The 22007-nt window shown below is 36.4% G+C and overlaps 2 protein-coding genes across 5 annotated transcripts in view; both read left to right on the forward strand.

The window, feature by feature from the left end:
* LOC120424990 (protein Wnt-10b) overlaps positions 1-15795 on the forward strand; it is a 62822-nt gene extending 47027 nt beyond the window's left edge. For all 4 annotated transcript variants that reach the window (XM_039589359.2, XM_052707291.1, XM_052707292.1 and 1 more), the window contains exons 4-6: positions 13806-14185; positions 14243-14702; positions 14764-15795. In XM_039589359.2, coding sequence (XP_039445293.1) covers positions 13806-14185; positions 14243-14702; positions 14764-14951 — 1028 coding nt within the window. In that variant the 3' untranslated portion in view covers positions 14952-15795. The remainder of the gene's footprint in view (positions 1-13805; positions 14186-14242; positions 14703-14763) is intronic.
* The window catches only part of LOC120424987 (neither inactivation nor afterpotential protein C), a 120839-nt gene that overhangs the window by 89043 nt on the left and 9789 nt on the right, over positions 1-22007 (forward strand). The window lies entirely within an intron of this gene.

A 22007-nucleotide genomic window follows, 5' to 3' on the forward strand; every position in this document is an offset into this window, starting at 1 on the left:
AAGTACGCGTGACCAATTCGTGGGGTCTATAATTTGTAGACCTTCAAAGGTGGATATCCTGCTGCGGCAAGTTTCACACCAAAGCTGAATTATGACGTCGAGAAATGTTGTTCGGAGAGAATGGGATGACATTTCGGAAATTATTAGGTCCAGGGCATTTAAATGAGGAATTTTGGGAGAGGCAGCTACGGGAGCGAAGCCGGAACAACAGCTGGTTGATGAAGCGTGGCCAAATGGGATATTTAAAGGCAGGAACCTTTAAATTTTGGACAATCGAGGGAACTTTGTGGGTGTCCTGAGGTTCTTAACTGCTCTTGAATGAAATTGATTCATTTGAGAGTGATGAAAATTCAAGCAAATGACTTAATCAAGATATTATAAAACAGAGTTTGTTTGGTTTCATTTTAGATAAATCAAACGTTTTAAAAGTTTTTTTTCATCATTAAACAAATAATTGAACAATTTTACAATTTGTTCTTAGGAGAACCAGACATTTATTTTATAAAAATGCAAAATATTGTTTCCTTATTTGAAATAAACTTATGTGAAATAAGTTATTTTACATAAGAGCAGTTCTCTCAGATTTCGGTCATTCGATTTCTTTTGTATTTTTTAATCCGACTGAAACTTTTTTGGTGCCTTAGGTATGCCCAAAGAAGCCATTTTGCATCATTAGTTTGTCCATATAATTTTCCATACAAATGTGGCAGCTGTCCATACAAAAATGATTTATGAAAATTCAAAAATCTGTATCTTTTGAAGGAATTTTTTGATCGTTTTGGTGTCTTCGGCAAAGTTGTAGGTATGGATATGGCCTACACTGAAAAAAAATGATGCACGGTAAAAATTTTTTGGTGATTTTTTTGTGATTTTTTATTTATCGTTTTGTCACAAAAACTTGATTTGCAAAAAAAACACTATTTTTAATTTATTTTTTATTTTTTGATATGTTTTAGAGGACATCAAATGCCAACTTTTCAGAAATTTCCAGGTTGTGCAAAAAATCTTTGACCGATTTATGAATTTTTTAATCAATACTGATTTTTTCAAAAAATCTAAATATTGCTCGTAAAAAATTTTCAGCTTCATTTTTCGATGTAAAATCAAATTCAAAGTACTTTAGTGTAATGTTGATAAAGTGCACCGTTTTCACGTTAAATCCATTTTTAGGTGACTTTTTTGAAAATAGTCGCAGTTTTTCATTTTTTAAAATTAGTGCACATGTTTGCCCACTTTCGGAAAAAAATATTTTTGAAAAGCTGAGAAAATTCTCTATATTTTGCTTTTTTGAACTTTGTTGATACGACCCTTAGTTGCTGAGATATGCCATGCAAGTGTTTAAAAACAGGAAAATTGATGTTTTCTAAGTCTCACCCTAACAGCCCACTATTTTCTAATGTCGATATCTCAGCAACTAATGGTCCGATTTTCGATGTTGAAATATGAAACATTCGTGAAATTTTCCGATCTCTTCGAAAAAAATATTTTAAAATTTTTTAAACCAAGACAAACATTTCAAAAGGGCGTAATATTGAATTTTTAGCCCTTTTAAAACAGAAGAAGGCTATGTTCAAGCTCAAGCGTGACATTTTTTTTGCTGCTGAAGTGACTTGTTTTGAAACATTTTGGATCTGTTGATGTTAGACTTTTCGCTGACAAAATTAAGTATTTCGCTGTTTTGTTCATAGACTATACGATGGGCGTCCAAAAGGGGCTTTTTTTTGTTTTCCACGTGACGAAAAATTGCGTCAGAAGTGGGTGGAATTTAGTGAATCGTAAAAGCATCCAAATGGCACTTTTGAATGTTTCAAAAGTTCGACGCCATCAACTTTTTTTATTTCTGACAAAATAAATTATTGATCGATTACAATACTTGCTATTTCTTGGGAGCATTTTGCGAACAGTAAATTGGTTCCACTTTGACAGTTCTAAATTGAGGCCGCTTTTCGAACGACTATTCAGCACCCAGATATCAACCACATTTTTTTCAACTTTACAAAATATATTTATCTTGCAACAATGGGTGTTAATTAATCTATCTTAATTTAAAAATCTAAACTTTCAAATTTTTGATGATCTGATTTACAAATTTGCTTCATACACGATTTTGTCGGGAATCTATGACATTTCCCCGAAACCCACATACCGAAAAGACATTTCCCCGAATGTCACATCTCCGAAAAGACACTTTCCCGAAATGTCATTTACCCGAAAATCATTTCCCCGAACAATCCATTTCCCCGAATGGCCACATTCCCGAATGGCGACTTCCCCTAAAAACCATTTTCCCGAATGGCCACTTCCCCTAATTTTCCACATCCCTGAAAATCATTTTCCCGAATGACCATATCCCCGAAAGGCCATTTCCCCGAACGCCACTTCCCCGAACCCGGTCAGGCGGGCATGCCCGTTGCCCAGAACCGCGCGCGCGGTTTTGGGCAACGGACATACCCGCCTGACCGGGTTCGGAGAAGTAGCGATCGATGAAGTTAAGTATCATTCACAATTAAACGTTCAAAAAATTCAGAGTTTTTTTTTTCAAGCATTTTATTCCAGCTTCACTTAAATTTTGGATATTTTCCAAGTTTGCGGAGTTAAAGAATTTGAACTCCGGATTCTAAGATTTAGTTACTCCAACTGCCTTTCAAAAAGAACTGACTTCACCGAATCCAACAATAACTCCGACTATGACAAATGAGGTGGAGAATGAGAACATCTTGAACGGAGTACATATTTATGATGAACAAATCTAAATGGCAGCGTGCCGCTTAATACAGTTGCCTATTTTTCACATGTCGTCGCTGTCGTGCTCGCTTGTCGTACGTCGATTTTGAGCCAAATTGAGTTCGAAAAGCCATTTTGTGCAGCTCACAATGCCTCATCTTTTGACCTACACAGAAACCCAAAATTCGATTTCAGTCCTGAGATATTCAATAAAAACCGACTTGACACACCCGGAAAATTAATGTAAGTGCGACAACTGGCAAAGGGATTTCAGGTCAGAATGCGTTTGTCACAAGTAAAAGCTCGACTACCGTAAACATTTGTAAGGGACTATCCACAAACCACGTGGACACTTTTTTGGAAATCCCAAATCCCAACCAATGGGATTTCCAAAAAAGTGTCCACGTGGTTTGTGGATAGTCCCTTACAAATGTTTACGGTAGTCGAGCTTTTACTTGTGACAAACGCATTCTGACCTGAAATCCCTTTGCCAGTGACCGCGTGGTTTATAAATGGCCTTCTACGGTTATTTGTTTTTGGAGAATTTAATATTAAGGTTTATAAAATGTTTATATCTAGGTTATCATTAGAGACAATTTAATTTTTGGGGAAGTAACCATTCGGGTATATGTAAATTCGGGAAAACGACAGTTCGGTAAAATGGTCATTCAGGTAAATGACATTCGGGGATATGGAATTTTCGGCAAAATGATTTTCGGGGATGTGGAATTTTCGGGGACGTGGAATTTTCGGGAAAATGTTTTTCGGGGAAGTGGCACTTTCGGGGAAATGATTTCGGGGATGTGGAATTTTCGGGGAAATGATTTTCGGGGATATGGGATTCGGGAAAGTGGGATTCGGGGATAAGGGATAAAACCATTTAATCGAAATCCCCCGGAACGTCCCCAGCAGTATCACAAACAACTTCTGCTCACGATTGCTCAAACTTGCATTACTCACTGTCAAATCAATTGGAAGTGAGTAAATTGGTCCTCCTCCCTTTAACGAACCTATACAAAGAGATCATCTCGCATTGATTCCACCAAGTAATCCCCGTTGGTGGAGACTTGTAACAAAGCAAATAAATTGTCCTCCGATCACGACGACCTCCTGAAAGGTTTGCCGAAACGATCAGATCAAATCAAGTCAGATATATTACAAGAACAAACATTCCCGTGCAATTTTCCTCCGTGTTCTGTTCAGGACAGCAACTGTCAGGTCGTAATATGTGAACATTCTTGCTTCTGTCTCCGATTCTTCCGGAGGACTTCTGGTGGCGGTTGCTGGGGTCCAGTTATTGTCCGACTTGAAACTCCTGGGAGCACACCAAAGGGACGTTATTTATGGTGGCTCATTTCGTATTCAAAGCCGCACGTACACAAAGTGACGTTTATTTACAATCACTTGCGAGATGAAAGCTGAGCGAAATGTAAGTGAAATCCGGAATGTCCGGGTGATTTGGGACTTGAAAGGAGAATTCTTCGGGTCCAAGTTTCTTGCTTAAGAAAATAATAACAGTTATCAATGGTCGGTCGACCTGGAGAACCAGTATGACTCATGATGACAATCAATATCATTAAATTGTATCCAGAGGAGATAATTTAATTCCATTTTCCTCGGGCTCGGGACTGTCATCGTCATCTCGGTCCGTCCAACTGGTTCCCATCCGCGCAATTCAAAGCTCGCGGCGCTTTCTTGCTATTATTTGTTTTAATTTAATAACTTACTAAAGTGAACGAGATCATTATCGTTAATCGAGTTAATCAAATCGCGCAAGGCGCACATTCCGCAATCCACGGGGCACCAGCAGCCAGTCAGTCAGTCAGTCAGAGTGGCCAGCGATCTCGGGGGAATCGACGCCGAGGCGTAAAGGATAAAGCGCAATATTAAATTAAATTGAATTTAATTTGAAACATTACTCAAATTGCGCCTCGTCGGTTGGAGTGGCTGGCGCGGCCGTCCAGCGAGATAATCCGCAAATGGGCAGTGGTTTTTCCTCTTTGCCGAAGAAATGTAGATAATCGATTAAATCTACCCACCCCTTCCACCACCATGCCACCCCACCCCTTAAGAAGGAGGAAAAAGGTGGAAAATCGCGCACCCATTCCCATGCACACGCCGTAACTTTGCCCCGGCGCTGAAATGGAACATAGTTTCAGCCCCCACAATCTGCGCCATAGACCATTGGACCAACCGGATTGGACCGGGTGGCCAATCAATTGCGATCGAACGCGCGGGGGAAATCAATCATGGAAAATTATTATTGAGTTTAATGATTTAATGCTGCTGGTGGCAGTGGGCGCAAGCGCAAGCTAGCAATGGCGCGCAGATTACTGCTTTGGCACTTTGTGGAAGTGGCTACCGGTTGGAAAAGTTGGCTAAATGATTGGAAGAGATTGTAAATAACTGTTTGTGATAGGTTGAATGCTGAAAAAACATTTGAAGCTTATTGACAAGTAGTCAATACAATTTATTTGATTATATTTAAATTTGAAAATCATTTTTTTTTTATGTTGAGCATACAGAAGATAAAAAGCACTCACATGAGAGCAATAACTCAGAATACTTTCAATGAACTTTTCCCATTTTTGGGTATATAACGTAAAATGTCTTGAGGAATCCGACGTATATATTGGGTTTTTGTTCCCGAGACCTTTCAAACCTCATTCCAAGTTTTCATAAAACTTTTTCAAATATAAGGCTAGATTTTTGAAGCTCCAAACTATTTTTATCTTAAAGCCCATTCAATCACCTTTTATTTGCATTCAAAAGAGCGAAAATCGTTTGAAATAGCTAAGTTATAATTTTATGAAAAAAATAGTTTTTTTCCGAAAATTAACGAGAATGGTCATTTTTCAGATCACCCTAATAGTTTAAAAATTTGTAAAATAGACTATCCTAAAAAAAGATAAAAAATAATCTTAAAATGCAAATTTATGCATTTTTTATCCGATACAAACCAGATTAGCACCAATTCGATTCAGATTAAGAATTTTTTTTTTCATAAATTCATTTATATTTTGCACATTTGTGACAGTATTTAATAATAATTTTTCGATATTAATTTCTTCCTCATCATCAAAAGCTTCAATGATTTCCAGAGTTCTGTATGGACTTTTAAATTTGTAATATTTGGAGTTAAAACAAGTACTCAAATTGTAAATGTAACTAAATTCTGCTAAGTGACGTAAGTTTTTATTTTTTATTTAATAAAAATGTTTTATGGCGGTGTAAAAATACAGCAATTTCCTATGCATAAAATAATAACTCAGAGTTCTTATTTATGGTAAATATATTTTTTAGGTTCTCACATCAGGTTAGTTTTTTGGCATTAGGGTGGTCAAATTGATGGATTTTTTTATATTTTTCGCAAAAACCAAATTTTTTGTTTAATTTTTTCCATGGAGATTTATTTTCCTGAAAATTTATGATTTTTCATGGAAACAAAAATATACCCACGAAAATAATAAAAAAAACTTTTTCAAAAGCATAATTAAATTTGCAATAGTGAAAGCGCGATAAATAGAATTCTCGATCGTTTGTTCAAGATGAAATTTGGATGTTCTTCCCTTGCGAAAAAATGGTTAAATCATGAAAATGACTTTTTTAAAAGAATATTATTTTGATCTAAAGCTAAAAATAAATACATGAAATAATATCTAATCTCCACGGGTCAGTTTACATGGATAATAAAATTCATGTTAAATGTTATTCAAATGAATAAAAATAAATTTAATCATAAAAATACTTACTTTCATTTGTACTCGTCAGACCATTTCTATTTAAAAAAAATCCAAATGTATTTTTTTTTAAATCTCAGCTAAACTTTATATCAAATTACTGGACCACTATAACAATTTATTTCCAAAACTGTGGCAAATTCAGAAAAAAAAACAAAAAAAAACTCTTTCATGATAGCATTAATTAGAATTTAGTGATCCTCCTCTAACTTACACAGCATTTGCCCCGTCTACTCATCGATCTGCGTGAAACTTTGTCCGCAGATGGAATTTTGAATTTTGATCAGGGACCAAAACTTCCCCTTAGGACAAGGTTTCAGACAAATCGAAGAGGGATCAGGCAACTTTTTTCGATTTCGTTTGAGTTGGCAGAGAATAACCCAATAACAAGTCTCTTCTTGTTTATTTTAAGCTAATCGCACAGTTGTACTTTTCAGCACTCAAATGGATTCTGATTAGTAGCATATTTTTTTTTGCAGTGAAAAGTAGGGCGGTTAGTAATTCAAGAATGACAGAAAAATAAAGCGGTTCACCCCATTTCTTAATTTGAATCCAGAGCCAACTCAAACAACAAATTAACGTCATGATTCGAATTCCCGGACGCTTCGAAACCCGGACACCTCATCTTGTTTTATCAATTATTTGGATATTAGTTCGCATTATGAATGTCAAAACTGTGTTTTTTGATGAATTCTTACATCAACTTTCATTTAAAGTTTGTTTGAACACAGTAGTTACTGTCAAAACAATAAAATAAAATAAAATTATAAGATTACTAAAAATGCGAAACATTTCACGTGAAATATTTCATAGGCGTCCGAAGCACCTGGAAAGCAAAGCAGAATTTTATGGTTTTGATTTCCTTAAATTCTAACAAATTTTTATATAAAATATCGATTGTATTGATGTTAACAATTTATTTGAGACCTAAAGAATGCAATTCACTAACATTTCAGTCCAAATTTGTGCTATTCATTAGCAAAACGAGTGTCCGGAATTCGAAGCAAAAGTGTCCGGATTTCGAATCAGCTTTTATCAGTGTCTGGGATTCGAAGCACAACAAGTCATTTTAATTTTCAAATTCTGATGAAAAAATGTTAGAAAAGACATATTTTGCATGCATTCTCTTAAAACTGACTGTTAATACTACATCCTGATGATATTTCTTCATTTCCAACTTATTACATGATTTTTTGTCAGCTACAACGAAAATGATATGCTACTAAGTGTCCGGATTTCGAATCATGACGTTATTGAGGAAAGGAAATTGGATTCTTCTTGCCAACGATATGTTTTCAGCAGGCAGTTTTAATTATGCTCTCATACTTGCCTCATTATTAAAAAAATCAATATTCACAAAAACACCCTTCTTTCTGTCAAAATCAAAGTGCACAACCACTTCCGACTCAGATTAGCCCACATTTCCACTTGACTTCCCGCGGCGTGACCAAGTTCACGTGCCAATCGATTCCAGACCTTCCCTCTCCCACCCCTCCATCATAGTCTTTGTTTCCCCGATTATGATGCAACCACGTGTTTGTGATTTGTGTGCAACTTGCGTCACAAGTAGCCATAAGAAGCGAAACATCAAAGGAAGTGGCTGACTCTGCTCCTGCTGCTGTTGGCATATTCAAACAAATTCATTTGAATGAAAGACCCACTTTCGTGTCTGCGATGATCTTGAACAAACCATTCGATTGTGGCGGAAAAAGGGGTGAATAATTTCTGTAGCACCGACTCCTTGGCTTCAGGTTCAGCACGCGACCACTGACGAATCCATCGCTCGCTCTCTCTCTCTCCCTGCGGTTCACAATCTCTGTTGGATGGACGAATGACTTAACCATGACGTCGTCGACGAGGCTCCTTCTTGATTCACGATGGTCGAATTGATCGATTGCTTGAATGCAAAGAGGAGAAAAGTCACTCTGGGCGCGCGGGAAATGCATCAATCCGAAGCTCGGACTCAAGACTGAGATATTGGCTATTCAGATGTGTGTTCACGAGACTTCCGAAACAGGTCGCGATCTGACGGCAGAACTTGGGGCAACAAAATGTCACCACTTTGGGGCAGCAGGACCGAGAGGGGTCGGAGTGCATAAACCAGCCAAACCGATTGATTGCTACCTGACGGACTGTGACGGAATCTGAATGATTTTGCTGACTCAAGCGATTCGAAACGATCAATCGAGTCAGTCGTCGTCGGTGGAGGAGGTAGTTAGTGTGATGCAATTCGTAATCGACGACGACGAGCCTGACTTGACTGACTGACTGACATATGTATATGCCATGACAAATTATGTTTTCTGCGCATATATTTTTTCCCCGTTCTGTGAGGCTTTTTTCGCAGAACACAGTGACATGATCGGCATTTACATATGCGAATCGAATTGAATTTACATCAAATTATACAGGTTCGACAGGCACGGGGGCAATTCTGCGAACTGCTTCTGGACCCAAATTGAGGTAATAAATTATGACACGATCTGAAGGTGGAGTCATGACGAGATTGATTCAGTAGTAGCTGGAAGATATTGTTTTGTTAAGGTTAATTTATATTTTTGTAATAACTCGGACCAGCTCAACTAGTGATCTTTTCCCTTCTAGATTCGATCACTTAGTAATGGAAAGTAATGTTTCATCACAAGGTGAAGCTTATAATGGCACTTAGGCAGGCGACCCAATAAATTTTTACATCAACTTTAAATCATATCAACAGTAATAAATTCATTAATAAATTATAACTCAATCCACTTTGTAAGTGCCAGCCCTGATACTCTCCTAGAGTAAACCACTGAGAAACAAGGAGAGATGTATTTTCTTTATAATTACTTAATTAATTAGAATGACTCGATATGCAGAGCAGCAATTTTCTGGTCACAATCAGGCCCAGGGTTGCCAGGTTGCCAGATAAATCTGGGAATGCCAGATTTTTCACTTAATGCCCATTGTGAACAACTTTTTGATTGAAATGAGCGAATTTAATTGAAAATCATAAAATTTAGAATGAGTTTTTTCTAAAGTAAATGTAAATTCAACATTTTTTAGGCCATGAAATCAGTTAAAACATCTGAATTCTACATACTTTTGAATTAATTCATATCCTCCCTCATCTTCATCATTCAGAATTGTTAGATTTTCGTCTGCCAGATTTTTCCAGATTTTTAATGGAAACTTTGCCAGATTTTTCAAATTTTGACCTGGTAACCCTTCAAGCCCCAAAACAATATCCTAACATTTGGAAGCAATATGAGCAGATCCGGCTTTCCTCAAATCATTTAATTTTTTTTGTTATTTGATCATTCTAAAATGTAAAAATCACGTTTTAGGCCAACTTTGAGGAAGCTGTATCTTTTACTAGAAGCATACCATACTTTCTTGGAGAAAGATAGAAAATTTTCTCAATTTGTATAAGTTTTGCATTAGTTTTTCAATTGGCAGAAAAAATAAAATTACAGGAATCAAATAACAAAAAAAAAAAAATTGGTTTTCCCTTGCAAATTTCTATACAGTCCAAACTCGATTATCCAAAGCCTCGATTATCTGAATTTTCGATTATCCGAAGTTCGTTTATCCGAAGGCTTGTAAAAAACTTCAATGTTTTCGTAAAAAAAAAATTTCGTATTTTTTTTATTTTCTTGCTTTTAACATCAAATTCGAGTTCTGTGACCCCTTAACCGGCTCCGTGGCTTAATGGTTGCGGCTTCTGCCTCGAAAGCAGAAGGTTCAGGGATCAAATCCCGGTCGGTTCCCTTGAAATTTGGAATCAGGAATTGAACTTTGAATATGAACAAAAAACCTTTAAGAATCAGGTGGGATTCGAACTCACACCTTTGGATTGATGGTCTGGGACGCTAACCAGTCGGCCATCATGGAGTTAATGCTCTAGAACTGAATTGATCCGTAGTGGCGAAATAATGTCACAAGGTATAACATATCAAACCATAGGGGGATGGCGTCGCTATTTTTAGACCACGTTTTCCACTTTTTCTCATCGAAACCGACTACTTTATCGACTTCATTTTGCTGGGCGAGATAGGACGCTGTCTATTTTTAGACGATGACTCAGCACTTTTCCACTCTTGGTTTCTGCATTACCGATCTATGTCTGTACAATTTCAGAAGAAATCGTTAGCCAGAGAAAGGTATTCGCTTCAAAGGTTCTTGAGATATATGGTGGTTACTAACCGAACCGTCTCAGTTGAAATATACTGTGGTCATGGCCAAGTCCTGCCAAGACGGGGGTTCAAATACATACATACATACATACATACAAATTCGAGTTCTGTGACCCCATTTTTGTCAAATTTGAATATTTGATTGCCTTTTGAAAGTAAAAATGTATATTTTTTTCAATACTTCATTACCGCCATTTTGGCCGCCATCTTGGATTTAAAAATTCTAAATCGTTTAAGAGTAGTTTATGTGCCATACTTAAGCTTGACCATCAAAAATAAGACAACGAACGGTAAGATTCGATTATCCGAAGTGAATTTTTTCCGAGGCCTTCGGATAATGGAGTTTGGACTGTACAAAATTAAAATGCTGGGAATTAAATAGGACAATTTTTGAAGATTTTTCACTTTAATTTCATAATTTTACATGATTTACTGCAATGCCGTTGTCCACAGGAAAAAAAGATTAATTTTGGAAGGTTAAAAATTTGGTTGGTTGAATATAAGTCCTTATTTTGCAATTTTCCTTGAAATAATGAGTAAAAATGAGGAATTCAACAGAAACTGACGAAAATTTTACTAATTTCTAATGTAAAATTAAACTTTTTTATGCACAAAATCTGTCACAATTCCAAGCAGTAATATTACCACAATTTATTTTTCAGTGTATATCTTCAAATATTCAAAACATGAAACTTGCTATGAAATGTATTCAATAAAAATAATTTTCAAAATTTTAAAATTTGTTCTAAATAATCAATTTTCAGATTTTTTCTAAAATTAAGCTTAATTTTAATTTTTTTTAATTATTTTTATTTAAAAAAAATACAAAAGTTTTAATTTTAAACATTGAAAATCTAACAAATAGTTTCCGAGATCAGTTGAGAATTACAGGCTTATTTAACTGATACTTAGAAAAACTTATTCTCATCAATTCGAATTATTTGTGAGGCTGTACCTAAGATACAAATTGTCAAATTATCAAAGTCTCAGAAAGAAAATGGTAGGAAATTTTCTCAGCACTTCAACAATATTTAGTGTATCAATTTTTTCCATGAAGTATTAAAAAAATAAATAAAAATGTGGTTATAACTCCAAAACACTTCATCAAAACTTCGGTTAAGAATTTTTCGAATACCTTTGAAATATTTTTCATAAATCTTTTTCTTAAATGTAGGAAATGGACTTTTTTAAATGTAGAAAAGGATCTAATACACAAAGTTATAAACACACTCTTCTGTGCTCTAATGCATGTACAATAATTGTTAAGAAAAAGCAAATTGTAAAATAGGAGAGAGCCTTCATAAACATGCAAAATAATTTAATTTCTGAAATATATATCTTGATTTATAATCTTGGATAGGCCCTTTGGTTTATCAAACTGAGTTTTTCTTAAGTGTGCGTGTTGCCGCCGCACGCCGCAGTTCGAGTTGTTAAAATTTCAACCAATCAGAGTGTGGGTCCAAAATAGGTACAGAGATGGCTCTAAACTACATTCAATAAGTCCAAAATGCATCCAACAAATGTTTTACTGCAATTACTGATGATATTGATACGGTTAAATTATTTCAAATTTACAATAGTGCATTAGGCTACAAAACAAACCTGGAACGAGTCAAATTAGTTAAACCGTTCCCGAGAATAAGGTGAAATATATTGATGCTTTGCATAGTAGGTCCAAAATAGGGTCGTATACCCTATATCTTTGTAACCAAATTTTGCACCTTAAGCCTATGGCTCAAAAGACGTATTTTCGAGTCAGCCTTCGTCAGCCATAAAAATCAGAAAGAAACGATTAGAGGCAGGGGGGGGGGGGGGGAGTTTGTCAGAATGGACCGCCTAAGTAAAATACACCAACAATAGCCTGTCCCATTTTGAGGTCTTGTCGAAGAATTTCAGATGCTCTCTTCTTAAATGATAGATTGTGATGTTGGGAACAATGTTTTCAGACAAATAAAAAATCGAAAATTTTAAAAATCTTTATTTTGCGAATTTTTTTTTAGTGGTATAAAAAAATGGTAATTATTTTTTTAGAATGTGGCTTTTTATTTCTCGAAAGTCCCAATTATAATCTACAACTTTGCCTAAGACATCAAATGAATCAGAAAATCCCATCTCAAAATACAGATTTACATATATTTACGAAACTTTTTTGTGTGACGTGCTCGCAAAATTGTATCAAGGCTTGTATGGAAAACTGATGATGCAAAATTACTTGACATAGTAAATGTGTGGACAAAGTTTTAACCATATATAAATTACAAATTCCAAAATCGTGAAATAATTGGCGAAAATATAGAAAACGACTCTAATCAGATAATTGATAAAGATGAAGATGATTTTGTTGTTATCTTTATTTAAGTCTTTGGCCTATCTAGGTTGTATTGTTTCCAAACGTATAAGTTTTAAACAAATCGTTCAACTACAAAACTGAAAAATAATAAAACATTCAAAACTCAACGACGAACATCATACCAAATTATGCGATTATCCCAGTTCCAGCTTCTTCAACCCGATTCTTGCCTCTAAAGTGTGTCCAATTCTGACAGCCACAAACAACAATCTTATCAATAACAGCAACTTCTGAGGCAGCATCAGCTTCCCCTCGAATATAATAAATAATTCAAAAATCACCACAGAGCCCTTACACAGACGAACGAGAGAAAGAACCTCTTCTTTTCAATTTAATTTCCATACAAATGCTGCAAAATTTATTGGCTGATTGTTTTCGGTTCTGGCCGTCGTCGATGGATGCTGCACGATCGAGATTTCCCATTCGCTGACAGGGACCCCGTTTGACGACACTCTGCGACGACGACGACTGCGAGACTCCTGCCAGAGTTGTGGGATCTGATCGGTCGTAGATCACCGGCAACCTGTCCTCCCCGGTTGTTCCGCTGGGGTACCGGAGGCACCTCGGGGTGGAGAAAACTGCAAATAATATTCATCGATTTTCCTTTCTACTTGGCGATCATCAACTACACTTTATTCGATCCGTGATGATCATTGTACGGTTGGGTCGGTAGCGGTAGCGATCGTGACCGCAAACAAACTTCCAATAAATAATGCTGTTAATAAATTGTTTAATTAACTATCACTCCGCGGGTTGCCAACTAGACCCCCGTGACGTGACTGATATAACAAATTCTGGTTTTTTTTTCTTCCACAGGATACCGCGAGAGTGCGTTCGCGTACGCGATCGCCTCCGCCGGGGTGACGCACAGTGTGGCCCGTGCCTGCGCCCAAGGTCGTCTGATCAGCTGCGGCTGCGATCCGGCCGTCAACCGGAAGGGCATGTCCAAGTCGCTGCGGGAAAGCCTGGAGAAGGAAAAGCTGCGCTTCCTGGACGCCATCAACGAGAACTCGATCCTGGTGGACGACAGCCTGAAGAAGCTGAAAACGAAACAGGCCAGCCGGTGGAAGTGGGGCGGCTGTTCGCACAACATGGCCTTCGGGGTGGAGTTCTCCGAGCTGTTCCTGGACACGCGGGAAAAGGGCGGCGACATCCAGTCGCAGATCAACCTGCACAATAATCACGCCGGGCGGAGGGTAAGAAGTTCCTTTGAACCCTTTTTCAGGTGTACTGACTCCAACTCCTCATTCCAGGCCGTGTCCAACAACATGCAGGTCCGCTGCAAGTGCCACGGCATGTCCGGCAGCTGCCAGCTGAAGACGTGCTGGAAGTCGGCGCCGGACTTCCGGGTGGTCGGCAAGGTGCTGAAGCAGCAGTACCGAAGGGCGGTCCTCGTCGATCAGTCCAACCTGGGCAACGGTCCGCCGATGATCGTGTACCACAAACCAAAGAAACGGAAGCACGTCAAGAATGCGCGTCCGCCGAGGCGAACCAAGCATCAGGGCTTGTCGGGGTCGTCGTCCGGTGGGGAGGGTAACGGCGGCAGTAACCGCGGCGGTGACAGCAAGCGGGACAAGCAGCTGATGATGGGACAGCAGTCGCTGGTGGTGCCGATGGGAGGTCGCGCCGGCAACAAGCGGATGGAGAACGCACTGTTCTACTACCAAAGATCGCCCAACTTTTGCGAGCGGGACCAGGTGTCGGATATACCGGGTAAGGCAGAGTTTCAAATCATACTTGAAAAGTACTAAACCAAATTCTTTCACCCCTTCAGGAACGGTTGGCCGTCGCTGCAACCGCACCAGCACCGGCAGCGAGGGTTGCGCCTCGATGTGCTGCGGCCGGGGCTACAACCTGGTCCGGGAGAAGCGCGTCGACCGGTGCAACTGCAAATTCCACTGGTGCTGCTACGTCGAGTGCGACGATTGCGAGGTCGAGGAGTGGATCAGCGTGTGCAACTAGAAGGACCTTAAGAAAAAAAAAGACGACGCTTATCGCAAGTTACGGTTACGAATTTCAGCTTCTCTAAGGCAAAACGGCAAAACTCTTAGGCTGAGATAAAGAAATATTTAATTGCAACCGCGTGCTCGGAATGCCCAAGAGTAAAGTCTTGCGCTTTGCTAAGACAGAAAAAGAAGTGATTGTATACGAGAGGTGCATGTTAGGAAACCCCCTTCTTAAACGTTCAAGTGACATTAATTAGTGTTTGGATAAAATATCTCACAACAAACATCCATATTGGCCAACAAACCAACGGCGTGTGTTCTATCGCAGCAGTATTACTTAAATAATAAAACATTGATAGAGTATTTGCGGGGATCGAGTTCGAATCCACCGACCGACTACTAATCGTGTAGCTAATCGTAATTGCTGTACATTTATTAGCGAACGAAGAAAAACTCCAATCGCGGACTCCCCTCGAACCCCCGCTCCCCGTGACTTAAGTTAATTAGTTTTATTAGTTTTTATTTATTTGTTCTGCCCGTGTACCTGTAAATATACAAAAAGAAGAAGAAGAAGAAAAGTTTTCGCGATTAGTTTTTAAGTGAGACCAACCAAGCTGATCACTGTCATCATCGATGGTTATGATGACAAATTGATCGATTTTAACCTGCTGTACATGCTGAGTTGTACGCACACACACACACACACTTACACAAAACGATAACTAATAATTTAATAAATTACCATAAATTATAATTGGTTGTCGCATGGGGTGCGCAAGAACGCGTGCTCTCTATCGTTGGAGGGGAAGTAATTGAGAGCGCGGATTACAAAATGATTCATGTAGTGATTGAATAAATTAATGACGAGTTGTGACAAATATGAAAAAATATGTGTTCGTGTTGGTTTTATTTTTGAGAAAATTCTAAACTATAGAAAAATGAATAATGTTTTAAAAACTTTGGAGAGTCCTTAAAAAGCTTCACAAATGGAAAAAAAAAGACTTCAGTTATGAATTTCATTATAACTATTCAACTTGCTTACACCTTTATCGTGATAACAATTGAATTAATCAACCTGTTCTATTTTTGAACACATGAAAATTTTTTTTTTTCAAACAACCAACTTCAAAAATTAAATATAAGCAATAAATAAATGAATGAAAAATCTTTGTTTACATCTGAACGTAACAGGATCAACATAGCTTGCTTGTAATCCTTCAAAAATCTGTATCGTGAGAAGGGATTTTCTGATCGATTTGGTGTCTTCAGCAATTGTAGGTTATAATTAGAACTTTTCAGTACAAAATAGGACGGGTAAAAAAATCTTAATTTTTTATATCACTTTTTTATCACAAAGGCCATTGCAAATATTTTTCAAAGTTTATGTAACGTCTCCACGAGAAAATTGTCCACGAGGGGGGAAGGAGTTTGAGATTTCAAAAAAGTGTCCACGTGGTTTATGTATGGCCCCTTGTAGTATAATTGAACCAGTGAACAAATATTTAGAATTATTGCAAAATGTTTTTTTCAAAAAAAAGTTTACTTCAAACGTACATTTTTTTTAAAATAAATGATTAAAAACTTCAGTACTGTTGCAAATGAATTTTACGACATTTTGCCTTTCTTACAAAAGAAAGGTTTAAGGTTTGCTTTTGGAGAAACGCTTTTCTCAGAAATCTTAAAAAACATTTTTTTCATTAAAATTGGGATTTTCATTTTTCATTTTTCACTGAGTTTTTCTCAGTGTCATCTAATGATCCCTCATTTTTCAACTCGCAAATTCTCGGAAGCAGATGTTTCGATTTTTAATGGAAAAAAATGAAAGTATTGTAAAATTTTCTGCTCTTCGGTATGAAATTAATCTCAAAATTTAAAATAAAGCTCAACATATAAAAATTTCGAGTTTATGTGTTTCTCAACTTTACAAAAATTGCTCATGATTTTTGCTCATGATAAAATAATCATTAGTTTCATTTATTCATGTTGAAAAACGAACGGAAAAAACCCATAATTTGAACTTTAAGAAACTATATCTACGCAACCAGCAGTCAAAGAAAAATAGTTAGACATTTTTCAGCATTCCAGGGTGCTTTTCCTTCATGAAATATTTTTAATTGAAAAAAATGAACGCTTTTACGAAAAAAAAATACCTTGAAAACGGTACGCTTTATTAAAAAATATGTGAAGTCCTTTTTACTTAATTTCAAAACTTTAAAAATGTTTATGAAAATTGGTTTTTCAACTTTTTTAAAGACACCAAATCGATCAGAAAATTGCTTCTCATGATACAGATTTCTGAATATTTCTATGGATAACCAGAAAAATTGTATGGGTTTTGTATACAGTACTTTAGGAGAAGAATGCGAAATTATATCACTAGTTCCTGTTTTCAAAATACTAAAATGTGAGTAACACAAATCTCGGTGCATAAAGCTCTGGTTGATGTACACCGTTAAATGAATAAACAAAAAGAAAAGTAATTTTATTAGTTTATATTGAATTCTTATGTCACACGACTTGTTGATTGCATGAAAAATTTGTTATAAATTTCAGGTAAGAAAAATAATAAATAATTTTAAGTTTTAAGCATAATTTTCAAAGCTGCATTATTTCAATGATCAATGAAAATATTTGGCATTTTAATCAATCTTGAAATTGTCACTTTTTTGCTAACAAACAAGTCAAATTACTTCGATTTGTAATAGAGAATGAACATTGTAAACATGATGCATGAACGTTGTTATGGTTTCGTTTGAGCAACCTGCCAAAAATGTATGGAATTTCGTAATTTTTGTTCTCGTGGATCAAACTTACTTTTTGCCCAGGTATTTAAAAACGTAGGTTTTAAAGAAAACCTAGATGTATGGGTATCAAAAGATCGGAAATTTTATGCCCTTTCCGATTCCACATAGGTTGACTTGTGAATCGTGGACCGGTTCGGATGCCGGCGGATTTTCCTACGACGTAATTCCGGGTTGGTACGAAATTCCAACGAAAACTCTATTCTATCGATACAAATACCCGCAAAACGGTGTTATACCCACTCCAAAATGTTTATTTAGCAATTCTATGGTAATATATTGACATTTAGTTGAATTAAAAGTTTGCAAAATTAAGTTTAGATAAGTTTTATATAGAATTTCCAGAGTTATATAAACTTTTATACTAAGTAGTTAGTAAACTTTATATTCAATCCAAATTATTTTTTTAATCAGTCAAGGATGCCTATTTGGAGTTGGGAGACTGGATTTATGGTGATTTGTCAACAAATAACATTATTTATGTTAATTTTTCGAAAGGTGTACAAACTTTTTTTGCACCTTTTTTATTTTCGTAATAGTATTTGTTATATAACTTTTTATAGAAATCATCTTTTCATGAGCTTTTTGTAGCAAAATGTTTGGCATGAGTTTCTGAACAAAACGTAGTACTAGGTTCCTGTCAAACTTTAAATTTTTTACATGTTTCATCACAAAATGTGCATAGTGCCCAAGGGGTGTAAATACTTTTTTTACATACTGTACATCTTATTTCAATAATATCCTAATAAAAATAAATTATTTTAATTTCAGGACTGCGCTTTTTCTTTGATCTTGTGAATCATTTTTCTCAAATTTTAGTTAATTTTGTTCAATGCTTTGTAAACAAATTTTGTATAAACATGTTTATTATTATTTTTTTTTAATTATAGACATTTCACCACTTTTGTGGCATTCATGTCTTGGTATAAACATGTATTTACAGTAATGTAACTGTAAAACCTTTTTTCATTATAATTTATGGTTGGAATTATGTATTTCAGAAACATTGATATTTTGTGATCTTTCAATTCTATTTTATCACGATTTTTTTTTAATTATTTATCCTTCTCTTGCCAAATACATTGTTAGAATATCCAATAACATCCAAATGAATTATAGTTTAAACCATAGTTGAAAGGAACTCCAATACTCTATTAGGTTATAAGAAACACGAAATTGTAAATTGATTATTTACTAATAAAAATGAATTGAATTGCATTAATTCTATCTTAACATTATTCAAATTTTTGCGAGTATTTTAGACTATTCAGAAAAAGTGGATAAATCGATCTCTTTATTTCTACAAAAAAGGAATCACCAACAAAACTATTTGTTTTCTCCTCAATCAAGTCAACTATCTCCTGTCGATCCTTGTCCGGCCCTCCAAACTCTACTGCACCGGTTCCGATTGATTGCCGTCCGTTTATATTCTCCGGCCTTCAAATAGGCCGACACCGAGGCGAAAATAGGATTACAACATCGTATCGTGGCACCAAACAAAAAAAAAGTGAACAATACCCATGTGCTGCAATTGTGTGCCAAAAGGAGACAGTCCAGAAGCAAATGGACAATAATCTGATCATCGAATTACTCGCCTGATTGGAGCCGTTTAGGAGCCGCTTCCTTTCCAGTTTTTTTTTGTGAGGATTTTATGATGAAAGAGATAATGTTTCAACTATCTGTGCTGTGGAGAGTTACGGAGCGTTTCGTTCGTTTTAGCAGGAAGGAATTTTACGGTAACTGACTTTTCGAGACTGTTTTTTTTTCTTAGACTGGACAGCTGTTTGTTTGTCACTTTCCCAGGTTGAAAGTTGATTAGAAACGATTTAGTTCTCAAAAGGTTAGAATTACATTGTAAAGCCAAATATCCGACAAACTGGACGGGGATTGTCCTTGGAAAATTTAATCAGCGTTTGTGTAGTGTTAAGCTTAAGTTAAGCCTATTACGAGAAGGGCGACCTTCATCTAAGCAAACCTGATCTAATGCCTGTGACTTCACTTGGCTTCACGTGTTTTGCCATCCACTGGAAAAAGCACATGTGCTAACTTGCGTTTAAAGTTGCCTGTTACCTCATGACATGTCTGACGAGACTCGTTACTAACCCTCTAGTAACGATTGTTTCTGTAAATTCAACTAATTTTTTTTTAAATATTGATAATTAAATGCATGGTAAATGCAGGGTTCAGGAAAATGCAGAAACAAATTTCCTCTGAATTTGTTTGGTGATTGTTTATCGAATAACATTGTCCGCCAATGTGCATTCAAAACACCAATCCGACTCATATTTCGGTCCCAGCCGCCACGGCCAGACAGGTTCGGCCATCGCCCGGCCCGAAGGCCCGGTTCGGGACACAATTCAATTAACGAAAAAACTTGTAAGGTTTCGTCGCCACTGTTCGGGAAAATTCAGTTTTCCTGGCGAGCACTGCCAGGGGAAAACTTTCAGTTGCGGTTTTCTAGTTGAGCGGTTTGGATCGGAAAAATAGCGGGAAAGTGTTCGTGTGTGCGGAAAAGTTTCTCCAAAGAGTGGCAATTTTGCTGTGCTAAATTTTCCAGCTTCAACCGTGTGATGTGACGAGATTATGTGAGGAAAATTAATACGAAGATTACCACATCAAAGCATCGATTGGATAACGGCAACTCATCTGAACAAATCTAGCAAACGAGCAATAGTGAGTGAACTTTTTGGCAGAGTTCAGTTAATTCAGGCGGAAGTAATTTAATTAAAAGCAAACAAACTCAATGAGTGAAAAATTCAATTACGTTGACCTGTGAAATGCAACCAACTCCTCAAACAATTTGAGGTTATTTCAACGTTCAAAAACTACAACAAAGTTTTCATATCCCCTTAAAAAGGTGGCGCCAGTCTGGCAAGAGTCCAAACCAACCTCCAAAGTGCGAAAAATCGATCGACCAGTAACAGGATTAGAACCCGCCAAGTTACAGAAATCCAATCAACCAACGTTCGACTAGATATCGACTGTCGGCTGTCGGCAGCTGAAGACGGGGAACGTTACGTGATCTGCAAAAACCCAAGTGAAATTGGGTTTGTCTTTTTCACGGAAGAAGGAAGTTCTACGGAAGAGGTTTGTGGTGGAAATAGCTTGAAATGTAGCACGCGGAAGGATTAACACGGAGGAGTTGCGTAAATTGGTTGTGAACTTTGGGAAGTATTTTTTTCAGTGGGATTAATTTAAAAACACAATTTATAAAGTATCCATAAATAAACAATTGAAACCCTTAGGTAAAATGATGAGCAAATGATTCATTTAACAACTTTCCAAAAATTTCTTGAATCTTGAATAAAACTATGGATAACACAGTCCAACAAGATTTTGTCTCTGAGACGAGTATATGTGTTCCTAGTAGAATTTTGCCTGCTGAATCCGAATCCGGGTCCAGAATTGCTCCAAATGGTCCCAATTTTGAGATACACTCGTTTGAAATGTTATTTTGGCCAAAATTAGCTACTTTGTTGACTATTTTACAAAAGAACTATTGAATAAACAACTAAACCAATACATGTATCTTAAAGTTCACGTTTTCCCCTTTCTGAAACACCCCTGGTTTTTAAAATTTGACTGTTTCTACGCATATTTATAGCCATTTTAAAATTATATTTTCAGTTGGTTCTCATTCAAGTTTTTCTAACTTGCATGCAAGTCAAATTCTAATTTTAAAATGGCTATAAATATGCGTAGAAACAATCAAATTTTAAAAACCAGGGGTGTTTCAGAAAAGGGAAAACGTAAACTTTAAGATACATGTATTGGTTTATTTGTTTATTCAATAGTTCTTTTGTAAAATAGTCGACAAAGTAGCTAATTTTGGCCTAAACTAACATTTCAAACGGGTGTATCTAAAAATTGGGACCGTTTGGAGCAATTCTGGACCCGGATTCGGATTCAGCAGGCAAAAATCTACTAGGAACACATATTCTCGTCTCAGATACAAGAAACATTTGATTTTTTGTTGAACTGTGTAATCATTTATATTATTTATTATATTTATCATAAACATTTATTTTATTTATTGGGTGTTTTGACAAATCATTTCCGGTAATTCAAAATTATTTTATCAATCCTCTGCCAAATTACACCAAAACATTTTCGAATCAACCAGATTGCAGAAAACAGCTTCCTGAACAAATTCCTTTTAAAAATTATCAATTTTGGTTCAATATGAGCAGAGATGACCCAATTTCGGATTTAATTCAATTTCACATGATGAACACCCCCTACTCCGATTATTGTTATGACGTTAATATTTT

The sequence above is a fragment of the Culex pipiens genome, chromosome 2 (genome assembly GCF_016801865.2).
Source record: "Culex pipiens pallens isolate TS chromosome 2, TS_CPP_V2, whole genome shotgun sequence".
Lineage (NCBI taxonomy): Eukaryota > Metazoa > Arthropoda > Insecta > Diptera > Culicidae > Culex > Culex pipiens.